This window comes from Eutrema salsugineum, unplaced genomic scaffold, assembly GCF_000478725.1.
Source record: "Eutrema salsugineum unplaced genomic scaffold, Eutsalg1_0 scaffold_1, whole genome shotgun sequence".
NCBI classification, from domain to species: domain Eukaryota; kingdom Viridiplantae; phylum Streptophyta; class Magnoliopsida; order Brassicales; family Brassicaceae; genus Eutrema; species Eutrema salsugineum.
In genome coordinates, this window is record NW_006256909.1 from 1522861 (window position 1) to 1536430 (window position 13570).

General features: G+C 37.5%; 3 protein-coding genes and 1 long non-coding RNA gene across 5 annotated transcripts; 3 read left to right on the forward strand and 1 right to left on the reverse strand.

The window, feature by feature from the left end:
* Positions 1–1005: 1005 nt before the first annotated feature.
* On the reverse strand, positions 1006–2256 carry LOC112082183. Its single transcript, XR_002896817.1, has 3 exons — positions 1790–2256; positions 1377–1485; positions 1006–1246 (listed from the first exon to the last, which is right to left on the reverse strand). It is a non-coding gene; the product is annotated as an uncharacterized LOC112082183 (long non-coding RNA).
* A 482-nt stretch (positions 2257–2738) lies between these two features.
* LOC18028473 (phosphatidylinositol/phosphatidylcholine transfer protein SFH12) lies at positions 2739–6226 on the forward strand. The gene is made up of 14 exons (XM_006411935.2): positions 2739–2874; positions 3091–3205; positions 3329–3654; positions 3741–4007; positions 4093–4170; positions 4274–4375; positions 4464–4513; positions 4600–4699; positions 4814–4888; positions 4994–5065; positions 5175–5235; positions 5315–5715; positions 5802–5876; positions 6003–6226. The coding sequence occupies exons 2-14, from the start codon at positions 3190–3192 to the stop codon at positions 6015–6017; spliced, it is 1638 nt and encodes a 545-aa protein (XP_006411998.1). The 5' UTR covers positions 2739–2874; positions 3091–3189; the 3' UTR covers positions 6018–6226.
* A 601-nt stretch (positions 6227–6827) lies between these two features.
* Positions 6828–8851, forward strand: LOC18028474 (mitogen-activated protein kinase 7). Of its 2 annotated transcripts, XM_024149335.1 has the most exons (4): positions 6828–7040; positions 7184–7323; positions 7471–7923; positions 8005–8851. In XM_024149335.1, the coding sequence occupies exons 3-4, from the start codon at positions 7501–7503 to the stop codon at positions 8671–8673; spliced, it is 1092 nt and encodes a 363-aa protein (XP_024005103.1). In that variant the 5' UTR covers positions 6828–7040; positions 7184–7323; positions 7471–7500; the 3' UTR covers positions 8674–8851. The 2 variants fall into 2 exon arrangements, with proteins under 2 accessions (XP_024005103.1, XP_006411999.1); XM_006411936.2 differs by having other exon boundaries at positions 6828–7323.
* A 656-nt stretch (positions 8852–9507) lies between these two features.
* Positions 9508–12738, forward strand: LOC18028475. Its single transcript, XM_006411937.2, has 16 exons — positions 9508–9828; positions 9923–10014; positions 10151–10189; positions 10293–10346; positions 10423–10497; positions 10632–10697; positions 10790–10832; positions 10923–10968; positions 11067–11160; positions 11269–11321; positions 11400–11587; positions 11685–11777; positions 11861–11927; positions 12032–12098; positions 12192–12245; positions 12373–12738. Exons 1-16 carry the CDS (start codon positions 9786–9788, stop codon positions 12517–12519), a joined length of 1221 nt encoding a protein of 406 aa, XP_006412000.1. The 5' UTR covers positions 9508–9785; the 3' UTR covers positions 12520–12738.
* Positions 12739–13570: the final 832 nt, after the last annotated feature.

Below are 13570 nucleotides of genomic sequence, written 5' to 3' on the forward strand. Positions count from 1 at the left end.
TGGTGAAATCAAAATCATCCCTTTTATTAGGTGAACCAAATGAAGGTAAGTTGAAAAGCAAAAAATAACTTACTCAAAGTTCATTTTTATTTTTAAATGTGGTATCTAGTATAGTAAATATGATTAGAGCTATGATTTTAGTCAGTCTTCAAGAGTGCAAAAGAAGCTAAAGATAATACATCACACACTTACATCAAGAGACAAAGATTTAATAAGAGTGTTACTCCTACTGTCAAAATTCTGGAGTCCCACCAAAAAAATAGGTTTGTTCTAATAATCATCTATTTATCCAAAATTTTCAACAGTTATAGTTTGTTAGATATTAACTATTTTTTATATCAGGATTAGTTTCTCTAAATAGCCAATAACAAGGTTTATTTTGATAGTCAACTATTTCTAAACGATAGATAATAATCCTAAATCCTAGCGTAGTTAAGTAATCCACTATGTTTTATCTTTTATTGGATAATGTATCCTAGGTCATAGTGGAGGAGGAGGTCATACCAATCAAAGAGAAGTCAATTTCTTCACCATCAACCTTGGAGTCCCATCAAAAGTACAGGTTTGTTCTAGTAATCGTCTATTTATCCAAAATAGTCAATAGTTATTATCTGTTAGATACATTCGGCTGTTTCTCTTTTCTATTTTAGGATTAGTTTTCCTTAAAAAACCAATAACGAGGTTTATTTTGATAGTCAATTATTTATGAACGATTGATAATCAGACTATTTCTGAAGGATTAGTTTTTTTTATTGGATAATGTATCCTAGGTCATGGTGGGAAAGAGGTTACACTCGTCGTCGAAGAGAACTAATTCCTGCATCCGTCAACCTTGGAGTGTTAGTTAATTATCATAATTATTACAAGATGAAAATAAATGATGTTCGATATTTCGTGAGTCTCTAGAAAATCTATTCATCAGTATTCAAACTCAAATAAAGAATTATGGGAAAGAGACATAATGGCTAACGTTGGATAAGAATTTTGTAAAGAATGTTTGTTTTAGTAATGAAAAGGGCTTCCTAGGAGTGCTCTTCCTTAAAAAAAAGGTCTAGGATATTTGTCAGTGTTGCAAAACAAGAACAAAAATGCTCAACAAAAGATCAAGAACGCCCTATTCCTCTCTTGTGATCGATGGCGGATGTCTCACACAATACTCACTTCGTTTCTCTGATCCCCTCCATCTGCAGTAGATGGATCAGCAGCTTTTGAACGCAGCAAGGTAATTAACTGATCAACCTCAGATCTGTAAAGTCATCAAAGATGATCAGAGGAATTTTAAAACAAACAATTTCAGTTATTTAAATCTGCAAAGACGCTTATACATATTGTAATGAAACGCACCAAAAAGACAAGAGGGAAAAATAATAGGGTACCTTGTAAAAGTTTCCTCCTTCAAAGTTTGTACAACATCTGTAAATGCTTTGGCTCTGTGTCTGTCCTTCCTGAGTCTTTCTCTTTCTTCTATGGCCTCCTGAATCACCTCTGATAACAAGAAGAAGAAAAAATACATATTAATAACGTCTAGAGAAGTAGGAAGGCGAAAAGGAATCTCAAACACGATTGCTAGCAACAGCCACCTCCTAATACATAAAACAATCTCATAATTAAAGAACACATTAAGAACTTATATTACTAGAAGCATATAACCTAGCAAGCTAATTCAATTATATGCAAACTAGGTACATTCCAGTAACGTCCGTGTAAAAGCTGCAATTACTAAACAACACTTTTCTGAGACTCAATGAGATTGGGACACACACAAAAAAAAAAAGAAGCTATCCCTTACCTTGCAAGTTCCTCTTGCGTCTCTCGAAAAAGAGCCGAAGAACCTCCCAGCTCTCTCTGTAATAACCCTCTGCGCCGGATCCACCAAATTCCAGAACCAGCCACTGCCTCTGTCTTCTCCCACCCCAAGTCCAGAGTTCGTCACAGGAGTCATGGCTCCGTTTTAATAAGTTCAAGATTTGGATTCTGAAAACTTGTACTTTATTCAATGAAATCGTTGGCTTAATATTAGCCTTTTACAAGCAACAGAACGCTCCTAAACTTACTCCATAAATAAAATCACAAACAACTACTGCAACTACTAGACCGTAAATACTCGGTCTTTATTGACTAATAAATCAAAACACGAACTTATTCAAACACTAAGACTTCTTCAACTCCTCGTTCCCGCCTTGCTCTGTTCCAACATCCGTGTCATACGGTGTTTTCTGAGACCTATGGGCCGTCGGCTTTCGGCGCTTAACGCCGCCGTCTGGATTGCTGCTCTCTCCCTGTGCCGCACTAGCCATCACCTAAACGCTAAATGTGAACCAATCAAGGGTTTCAACGAACCTTTCTGCTCAAGGAAAATCGAAAACTTATTGAGAAAACAAGGAATTGAAATATTTGGGGGATTCGGGTAATTTTTCTAATTTGTGGTATCGAAATCGAGAGAAAAGAAGCAATCCCGAAAAAATGAAAATGAAAATGAAAAAAAAAAAATCAGTGTTATTTCTCAATACAAGTTAACACGTGTCAGTCTAAAGCGCGTGGTGTACACAAAGTGCGCGAGACAGGAGATAATATCCTTACCTCGTCATGTCTCTTACTTCTGTTTCTAAAGCACAACAATTTTGTTTGGTCTAAATGTTAAGTTCCTTAACTAGAAACATAACAACAACAGCAACAAAAAAAAACAGAGACCAAAAAAAGAAGAAGAGAGTAATGGAAGGAGAATCAATGGTTGGGGAAAGAGAAAACCAGAGGGAGAATATGAGGTCGACGTTAATGGAGCCGAGAATCCAAAGGGACGATTACGAGAGATTTTCGGACCAATTTCACTCTCCTTTTTATCTTTCTCCATCCTCTCATTCCCTCTTTGCAGAGGTAAAATTATCTGTTTCTCTCTCTCTCTCTCTCTTGTTTCTTTCCTCCCTGTTCTCCGTCGCGATGAATCCTTCTGCGTCTGTGCGATTATATGGGGAATGGGTTTAGGACTTAGGATAGGGCCATTGATTTTGGGATTAGATTCTCTTCAATTATTGAGCTGAATTGAATTAGATTCTCTTTTGGATTTTGATTTGTAATTTGGGGATTTTGCAGGAATATTGGCAAAGGGCATTGGTTAATTAATAAAGACACTCTCGTTGAGTGCTCCTCCCTCGTGCCCTTTTCTGCCTATTCCATCTATCTGGCAAAATCATGTCTTTGATCCAAGGTAAACAAAAAAAAGACAAAGTCTTAATTTTTAGTTCATTGATCTCTGTCGGAGATGTTTAATCAGATGATGACTTTTTGTCTTTTTGTTGCAATCTTCTTGTTCTTGATGGTGGTTGTGTAGATGCAAGAGAGAAACCAAGGATGGGCTCTTTTAAGAGGAGGAGCTCCTCTAAGAATCTGAGGTACTCAATGACCAAGAGAAGGAGAAGTAGCAAAGTCATGTCTGTGGAAGAGATCGAAGACGTGCATGACGCCGAGGAGTTGAAAGCTGTTGATGCCTTCCGCCAGGCGCTTATCCTCGACGAACTACTCCCCGAGAAACACGATGACTACCATATGATGCTTCGGTTTTTGAAAGCCAGAAAATTCGATCTTGAGAAAACCAAACAAATGTGGACCGAAATGCTTCGTTGGAGGAAGGAGTTTGGTGCTGACACCGTCATGGAGGTATTCAAGGAGCTTTGAAGCCTATGGAAGATTGTGAAATATTGGTCTCCTCACTAACACTTGATTTTTTTTTTTGTATATCAAAGGAGTTTGAATTCAAGGAAATTGACGAAGTGTTGAAATACTACCCTCAAGGACACCACGGAGTTGACAAGGAAGGACGACCTGTGTACATTGAGAGGCTAGGTCAAGTAGACTCTACCAAGTTGATGCAAGTCACTACCATGGATAGGTATGTCAACTACCATGTCATGGAGTTTGAAAGGACCTTCAACGTTAAGTTCCCAGCATGCTCCATCGCAGCAAAGAAGCACGTTGATCAAAGCACAACTATTCTTGATGTCCAAGGAGTGGTATGTCACGAAATCAACACTAACCTATAGCCATTGTATAACATAGCTCATAGAATCTCTCATGGTCTTCTTCTGGGTATAACAGGGACTCAAAAACTTCAACAAAGCTGCTAGGGACTTGATCACGCGTCTTCAAAAGGTGGACGGTGACAACTATCCCGAGGTGAGATTTATATTTTAATGCTTTGATTATCGTCCATCTTGCAACCTTTTTTTTTTGTTGTCTACGAGCTAGAAATTTATAATTTTTAACGTCTTTGGCTCAGACCTTGAACAGGATGTTTATCATCAATGCTGGCTCAGGATTCAGAATGTTGTGGAACACGGTTAAGTCCTTCCTTGACCCAAAGACTACAGCAAAAATCCATGCAAGTATTCAAACCTTTTCCTATTGAGTCTGCTTATTTTTTTCGAATGAAGATAGTTTAAGTAATTAGCTGTATATTTTAATACCAGGTTCTTGGCAACAAGTACCAAAGCAAGTTGCTTGAGATAATTGATGAAAGGTGAGTCTCTGGATATTCAGACAAGTTAATCTATGCTACCGAACATGCTATTGAATGACTAAATTTGTCATCTCAATTTGTATCAGTGAACTCCCTGAGTTTCTTGGAGGTTCTTGTACCTGTGCTGACAATGGGGGCTGTATGCGCTCTGACAAAGGGCCATGGAACAATCCAGAGATTATGAAGGTGAAATTACTCTTCTTCTTTCTTCGGATAAGTTCTTTCTACTTCTAAAGCGGCAGCAACATTTATGTGAAATATCTGCTTGGAAAAGATCCTGATTTTGCATTTTACTTTCAGAGGGTTAACAATGGTGATCACAAATGCTCAAAGAGATCCCAAGCCGAAAACTGTGCACAGAAGACCATCTCTGAGGTCTTGCGGACTTTGAGCTTACATATATGCTTGAATAGTATCTTTTCCCTGAATCTTCATCACTCCTTCCTGTGGTAGATAAACTTATATTCATTGATCTTCCAGGGAAATGAACCTACAACGGAGCCGGCTCCTGAAGAGGAAAAAGCTTCATCACAGCTCTCTCCCTGTGAAATTGTAAGAATGAGCAACCTATAAATTCTTTGAGATCAAGTGTTGTTCAGTAAACTAACTAACGTACGTGCACCTGATTTCATATTCTCTTCATTCCTTTCTCCTAACTCAGGCCCCAGTTGCTCACCCAGCCTGGAACATGCCAGAAGCTCACAAATTTTCACTCTCGAAGAGTAAGATGATTCTTTTGCATCCATTTTCTTACAATGCTATGACATATGACCTTAACTCTTCATGTCTTCTTCTGAGCAGAAGAAGTGTATGCCATTCAAGAGGCGTGCAACAACGCTACCACCGATGGAGGGAGATCTCCCATTTTCACCGGTGTCATGGCTCTTGTGATGGGTGTTGTAACCATGATTAGAGTGACTAAAAACGTCCCAAGGAAACTAACCGAGTCAACCTTATACTCAAGCCCCGTGTACTGCGACGATGCGTCAATGAACAAGAGTGCGATGCAGTCAGAGAAAATGACGCCCGCAATCTCAGGGGAAGATTTCATGGCCATAATGAAAAGAATGGCTGAGTTGGAGCAGAAGGTGACCGTGTTGAGCGCTCAGCCAACAACTATGCCTCCGGAAAAGGAAGAGATGCTTAATGCTGCCATTAGCCGGTCCAATGTATTGGAGCAAGAGCTTGCGGCAACCAAGAAGGTACATACTCTGAAATCGTTATCATCAATATACTCACTAAACTTCCTCCCTTGAATCTTCTTAAAGCTACTTTGTTCTCGATGCAGGCTTTGAATGATTCTCTTAGTCGTCAGGAGGAGCTCGTGGCATACATCGAGAAAAAGAAGAAGAAGAAGAAGATCGTAAGTCTTTTAATTTTAGTTAGACTCTTGAAACTTGATTTAAGTCCAGACTTGAGACACAAGCCATCGAGTTTTGTCAATGCTTTTTAGCTGGTCTTTAATTTTGCTTCTTGTCCTTTATTACAGTTCAACTACTGGTGAGTGAGGAGATATGGAGGGAAAGCCCCTTGAAGTGCTAAAGGATTAATGGTGGATTGATAATGTTTTTTTTTTCTTTTTGTATCCAAGGTCTAACTCATCAATGCCAATCTTATTGTAAAATCATTTTCTTGTTTATATTATTAAAGAAAATTGACAAGAAAGACAGTTTTGTTCTTTCTCTGTGTATATTACACTTTCTGATAAATACATGTACATCAAATTGTAGTTTTCATGTGCATGCATTATGCATACTACTAGTTACTAGTAGTTACTACAAAATGGATATGCTCTTGTCCGACCTCCACGAAATTTACATAAATCTAACGAATGATGTACATATTAAGGAAAATGATGATATCTTTTTGTAGAGTGCTCGGTGTATAGTTAATTTCATCATACGATGCCATTAGTCACGATTTCCTCTCATTCATCTCAGATTAGAGAGATATCATCATTGTTTTTAAAACTCATCTTTAATCTGTCAAGAAGAGATGTTTACTGGAGAGATTGTAATTCACGCGCTGATTGACCCTCAATTCACTTTCATGGTTTAGTGGAAATTTCTGCCAAAGTGGGCCCTATCAAGAGTTTGCCGCTACTCGACGTCATCCACGTGTACCTTACATGCATCTACGTGTGTTATAGTATGGTCTTTCTTTTGCGTGCTAATTAATAAATTACTGATTGTTAATTAATCTTCTCTTAAAAATCGATTTATGGCTAGTATACTAGAGCAGCAAGCAATTAGGAGACTTGCTAAAATAATTTGTTCATGTTTACCGAAAAGGGAAAGAAGATTTATATAGGTCAACTACGTCTAGGCTCGTCTTCTTCGCCCTTATAAAATTTCTGGTATGGGTCTCACGATTCTTCTCTCCATATCTTCAGCATTTATGTATGTATCTGATCCATAATCTCTGGATAACGACAAAGCAGAACCCATGTGACTCCAGATCGCATTTTACATCTCGTCTTCTTCCTCTGATACACACGACATCGCACTCAGCTTCTGTAATTGCTTGTGTATGACGAATTGAAGATCCTGAGACTTTTGTATTTACTTTGATTTCGATCTAATGTTACTAATTCGTTTGAGAGTTTGATGCTGACTTGTAAAAGATCACATTTTTACTTTTTTTTTTTCTTCGCTTTTGCTTTGGGAGTAGTAAGATTGATAGCTAAGTAAAGGAAGAAGAAGAAAAACAAAAAAGTCGAAGATTTTCTGGTTTGATTTTTCTTTTTCGAGAGGAATAACGTAAGCGAGCAAAAAGGTCCCATTTACTGTCGGGAAGCAAGCATAATTTCGGTAATTTCCCCCAATATTATTCCTATAAAAAAAAACTTTTCGAATTCTGTAGAATTAAGAATCGGATTTGGTGGCTGTAATCGCACAATTTCTCCGTTTCTTTTGCAAAACAGAAAGTTTAAGTTTTGTTCTGTCTCTGGTTTTTAGGTGGTTTCGCAACGAGGAAGAAGACGAAGAATGGCGATGGTAGCTGAGCCTCCAAATGGGATTAGACAAGAAGGGAAACATTATTACACGATCTGGCAAACCATATTCGAGATCGACACCAAGTATGTTCCGATTAAGCCAATTGGCAGAGGAGCTTATGGTGTGGTCTGTTCTTCAATCAACAGAGAGACCAATGAGAGAGTTGCCATCAAGAAGATCCACAATGTCTTCGAGAATCGCATCGATGCCTTGAGAACATTGAGAGAGCTTAGGCTTCTCAGGCATGTGAGACACGAGAACGTCATCGCCCTTAAAGATGTGATGTTGCCTCCTCATAGGAACAGCTTCAAAGAGGTTTATCTCGTCTATGAGCTTATGGATTCTGATTTGAATCAGATCATCAAATCCTCTCAGTCTCTTTCCGATGATCACTGCAAGTACTTCTTGTTTCAGGTACTTTTTGGTTCGATGCAATTTTCAGTCTTTTGTTAAAGCTTTGGTTCTTCTTATACATTTGTGTTTTTTGGATTGTAGTTGCTAAGAGGATTGAAGTATCTTCACTCAGCAAATATCCTTCACCGCGATTTGAAGCCAGGGAATCTCCTGGTGAATGCTAATTGTGATCTAAAGATTTGTGATTTCGGGCTTGCGAGAACCAGCAGAGGCAATGAACAGTTTATGACAGAGTATGTGGTCACACGTTGGTATCGAGCACCAGAGCTTCTTCTCTGTTGTGACAACTACGGAACATCCATTGATGTTTGGTCGGTAGGATGCATATTCGCAGAGATTCTTGGAAGAAAACCGATTTTCCCGGGAACGGAATGTCTCAACCAGCTAAAGCTAATCATAAATGTTGTTGGTAGCCAACAAGAATCGGATCTTCGGTTCATTGATAACCGGAAAGCTCAGAGGTTTATAAAGTCTCTTCCTTTCTCAAAGGGTGTTCACTTTTCTCAGATTTACCCTCAAGCAAATCCTCTGGCTATAGATTTGTTGAAGAAGATGCTTGTGTTTGATCCAACCAAGAGAATCTCGGTTAGCGATGCGCTTTCACATCCGTACATGGCCGGGTTGTTGGAACCGGGATGTAATCAGCCGGAAAATGTTCCGGTTTGTCTTGATATAGATGAGAACATGGAAGAAGGTGTGATTAGGGAGATGATGTGGGAAGAGATGCTTTATTACCTTCCTCAAGCTTAATTCAATACTTTGTTAGAGAATGAAAAATATCAAGGAAAATCATCTCTAACAGTTGTATATATTTAGTTGTTGAAATTTTCAGTTTCTTTCCATTTTAGGAAATTTCTGAGTTCATGTCACGGCTCTCAAACGACGTGTGTTTGTGAGAGGCTTCTGATTATATCTCTTTACAGCATCTCCAACCATGGTCTCTACTTAACAGATTTAATATAATTTTTAATAGTTTTTTGTGCACGTTATTGTTTTAGAATTTTTTATAGATTTTTTTATTTTTTTAGTGTCCAATAGTAAATAGTAGTATCTAATGAAAGACTCTTAAAAAAATTATTTTTGTTTCAAATACAAACAATTTATTAATACAAATTATTTCATTAATTTAAAATTTAAACATAGAATACAGAAAATTAAATCATAATTTGAATTTTAATCATAGTTTAGGGGTCTGAAACACTCCACTTGAAAAAAAGGGTTTGAATAAAAAAAACAAAAAAAAATAAAATAAAAATGCTCAACCAATCAAATAATGCCACATATGGGGTTCAGTTAGGTTTCTAAAAACTCTAAAACAAGAAACGGTTCAAAGAATTTAATGCATTAAAACATTAATTTTACTGCAAAAACACAATTAGAACCCCATACCATACCACTCCAACGGTGGTCTACATTGGTTTGTATTTTGTATTCTTATATTTTTTTTATTGTCACATTCAGTGGTTCACTCTTCTGATTACTCTTTGGTCGTTTGATATCCGAAAATTTCCACAATTTTTTTCTTTTATTTTTTACTTTCCACATCTTTGTCCTCTTCAGTAGATTAAGTAAGATTCTTGTTGATCTCAATCAAGCAGAACGTGTTACTATTTGGGCAAATCTTGGACTGATACGATCAGTTGTATTCGGTTTCGAATTTGTACCGGAACGTTTATTGATTAGATAATCACCCTCGTATCGTATGAGAGAGGGACCTTCTGATTTATCTAGAGGGTTCAACTATGAAACAGATATCCGTCGTGCATCGGAATCCGCCGGCGATACCCAAGTTCGGCGTAAATCAATCCTAAATCCGACTCGGAGACGACGAAGACCCACATAAATTGTTGCAGGTATTAACTATGAAGTGCCCATCAAGAGACATTCATTATCTCTTCATCTCTGGTAAAAGCTCGTCGCGAATTTGCCCATTTTCGTGACTATTTGCCTCCTACCGACATTTGATCTATTGGAAATATATATTTTTTGGAAATCTTAGCTTTTGTATTTGGAGTTTACGGTGCTGCATCTGTACCCGTCCCCGATTCCAACTGCTACGCTCTTGACAATTCCAGTCGTCTTGTCGATTTTGTATCCTCTTTCGACTACTGTTTTTACTATTGTGTTACACAAGTTTAGGATCAAATCTGTGTAATGAAAGAGTAAAGGAGTATGCTTTGTTACACTGGCTGTTTTAAAGCTGCTTTCTTTAACTTGGTTTGTTCAGAGCAGCTGGATCGGTCATCCATTTGAATATGATGGCAAGGTTATATATCTATTCTCAATTCATAATGTTGTCGATTTTTCCTCTTTCTTGAGAGTTTGTCTAAAGGACTTAGGGTTTGATTGGTTTTTTTTTATGGATATAGGAATTTGATTTGGTGGTTAGATTTTGCAAGGATGTTGAAACAAGAGGGCAGATGGTAAATTCCATATCATCAACCTTAAATTCCGCTGATGATTCAGGAATAGAATGAAAAAAGGCTTTGTTGTGTGCAGGGATATGTTGATTTTGGACGATTTGACCCGTTAAGCTACTTTGTGTCTGGTTCTGGACATTTCGATTTCGTTCAAGTAAGAGCCTCCTCTTTGCTCATCATAGTTTTGGAATATCATGACCAATTGTTGCATTTTGATTAGAACAGTAATTTTCCTCTGAACATGGATTCATTTGCTAGTGTTTGTTTCATGATGTGATATACATGTAGGGGTTTTACCATGGCGACCTGTCGAACTGTGAGCTGAGTTATGACAAACTTGGACGTACAGCACAGGTCGGATATCTACTCAGGAGTTGTATTGTTGTAAAAAATTTAGAGGCTCCTTCCTTTTGAGTTTTGAGTATTGGTTACTATGTTGTGTTCAGGTCAATATTATTTGTGGGAACTGTGGTGATGGACGCTGTAAAGGTGTGTCTGCTTCTGCCTTTTTTTTTGGTTCCATTACAAATGTTTGAACTTCAAAATCCTTATCAATTCTTGGAATGCTGTTAACATTAGGTGGACTTGGATGCATTTGTAGTGTCACCCAAGATTCAACTTGCAGGTCTGTCTGCTACTACATATCTCTGATTATACAAGAATCATGGTAAATCGATATATATTACAAGGGATGTATGTTCCTGCTCTTTTCCACTGGTCCAGAGTTACTGTCGAGTTGGCTATTCCGTGTGAGAAACCTGGCCCGCGGGTGTTTAAGGGATTCACGGTCGGTTTGCATCCTCGCTCATGGGAAATTGTAAGAAAATTAACAAACCCAAATTTCTGATAAAAGCTTCTTCTTCCTTTTTCCATACGAAACAGAAACTTTAAAAATGGATTCTGTTTTGGACTTTTTAACCTGCAGATTTATAATGGGATGACACAGTTTGGATTTGAGAAGCCTCACCGTGAGTTTAGGTATGCAATCAAGAAACTTAGTTTATTTATGTTTGATTTGCTCTGTATTTACTACCTGAAGTGTTCCTGATTTCGCAGCTTCAAGACTGAGCAGACTCATCTTACTCTCTATATGACTGCAATTGCTTCTCTCTCCACATTGGTAGGGAAACCTATCATCAAGGTGTTCCCAGAGAATGGTCTTAACGTTAAGATAGCTGGTTCTTCGTTGACCGAGAATCATCCAACAACTCTATCGCCTTCAACTTTAGTACTGGATTGGAATTGTAATAACTTCTGGTATCTTGCTTTTTTGGATTGTGCTTTTGATCTTTGCTTTTACAAACTCTGTAACTTTTGTTTATTCTACCAAAAATTTCACAGGTGAGAAATCTCGTCGAACCCCATATGAAGTCAATGTCACCATCCCAGTTGATGGTTATGACCCTGTTCAGTTTTCCCTCACAAAACTCTGCGGTGAGTGTACACCATCGACATGGCCTCCCTTAGAGCTGAAACTTTCCATTGAGCTCTCTGTTTCTCTCTTTGACACCTTTCAGAATACAACCAAGGTGATGAAGGAGGATCAGCAAAAGGATGGGCTATATTCGGAGTTTTTTCCTGCGTGTACGGAAATCTCTCTCTCTCAAAATTTGTCTGGCAAAAATATTTTGTGATTTTCCATGTAACTGCTCAACTCACTTGGTTCTGGTTTTGTTGCTTCCAATCAGATTCCTCGTTGCATCAACACTTTTCTGCTGTGGAGGCTTTATTTACAAAACAAGAGTGGAACGCGTGGTAAGTTTCAATCCTTCTACTCTATTCTTGATTCTCTAATTCTTCTCTCATGCAATTGATATTATAGTCACTGATATGTTCATATGGGCACAGCGTGGGATTGATGCATTGCCAGGGATGTCACTTCTGTCAGGCTTACTAGAAACTGTAAGTATTACAAGAAAACTCAAATGATTTCTTTACACGAAATCAAAGGAGAAAGCTCACTGTTGGTCTTTAGATCTCTCAAGAGACAAGTTCTATGTAATCTAATGGCTATGGTCTTTGTAACCAGGTGAGTGGAAGTGGACAAAGCTACTCAAGAACTGAAGAGATAAACAATGCTTTTGCCAATGAAGTCTCATGGGAGCGCTCTTCCTCGTCTTCTTCTACGCAAGCACCAACACAGAGACCAAGTGAAAGAACATATGGTGCGATATAAGTTGTTAATTGCCTCGCAAGAAGGTTCCGTTTCAATCAACGGTTTGGCATGCTGTTGAGCTGCTTTTTTACCTCGTTTTACTTTTTGTTTTTATCTTCATGCTTAGTTTCTAGAATGAGGGAAAAATGTCAAGAGTCAAAAAGTTGAAAGCTTCACCTTGAGATTGCTTTTACCTGCACATTCATATGTTATGATTAATAAAGCCAAAAAAAAAAAAAATGTAAGCTTCCTTTTTTGCTTTGGTTACAAGGACAAGGTCACGAGAGTATGTTCACAAGTCAACAAAGATTGAAACTGAGAGAATTTTTTGGTCAAAAGAGAGTAGTTAGAATCTCTTCCTACTCTCTTCTCTTTCTCGCTACACAAACGACTTTGACTTTGTCAAATTGTCTCTGCGAACATACTTTCTATGGAGAGGATATTGGTAACTAACCAAAGTATTTTTGTAAAAGTAAATATAATTTATAGCTTTTGAATTCTTCTTTTAAACTTAGTTAAATCTAGGCATTATATTGATCACTTTGTAAAAAAAAATATCGGATTATTCTGTTCATACTTGGTTTCCTCATTTTTTTCTTTTACTTCTACAGAAAAAACGGAGCAGTAAAATCAATCTCTTAATTTATTAGAGACAATAGAATATCAATATTTCTAGATTCAAGCAAGTGGATTAAGTCTTCCATGCGATTATGATCTTTAGTATTATATATCTAAGAAATATCATTATGGCTTCTATGTTAGTGACCACCATTTTATATTGTTTAATCGATGGACACGTGTTGACAAAAAAAAATTCGATGGACACGTTACATTATTTTTGTAATTAGGCTTTTTAATCGAAGTTCAGACTAATTTCGAATTCTACAATTAATTTATATGGTAATCTGTTACGTGCGCGCTTAATGAAAATTGCTTTCTGGCCTTAATCAAGAAATCAAACCAATAGGTATATATGGTAAAGCAAGTAAATTTCCCCCCGATTTCACTTGAACTAAGTGGATTAAGACTGCCATACGATTATGATCTTGAGTATTAAATATTTAAGACATAT

Coding starts and splice junctions, on each gene's coding strand:
- LOC18028473 (XM_006411935.2), top strand. Junction 4,514..4,599: donor CTTGAGATAATTGATGAAAG/GTGAGTCTCTGG, acceptor AATTTGTATCAG/TGAACTCCCTGAGTTTCTTG. Junction 4,889..4,993: donor CACAGAAGACCATCTCTGAG/GTCTTGCGGACT, acceptor TTGATCTTCCAG/GGAAATGAACCTACAACGGA.
- LOC18028474 (XM_006411936.2), top strand. CDS start 7,501: ATGGCGATGGTAGCTGAGCCTCCAAATGGGATTAGACAAGAAGGGAAA. Junction 7,924..8,004: donor GCAAGTACTTCTTGTTTCAG/GTACTTTTTGGT, acceptor TTTGGATTGTAG/TTGCTAAGAGGATTGAAGTA.
- LOC18028475 (XM_006411937.2), top strand. CDS start 9,786: ATGAAGTGCCCATCAAGAGACATTCATTATCTCTTCATCTCTG. Junction 11,161..11,268: donor ATCCTCGCTCATGGGAAATT/GTAAGAAAATTA, acceptor TTTAACCTGCAG/ATTTATAATGGGATGACACA. Junction 11,778..11,860: donor TTCCCTCACAAAACTCTGCG/GTGAGTGTACAC, acceptor GACACCTTTCAG/AATACAACCAAGGTGATGAA.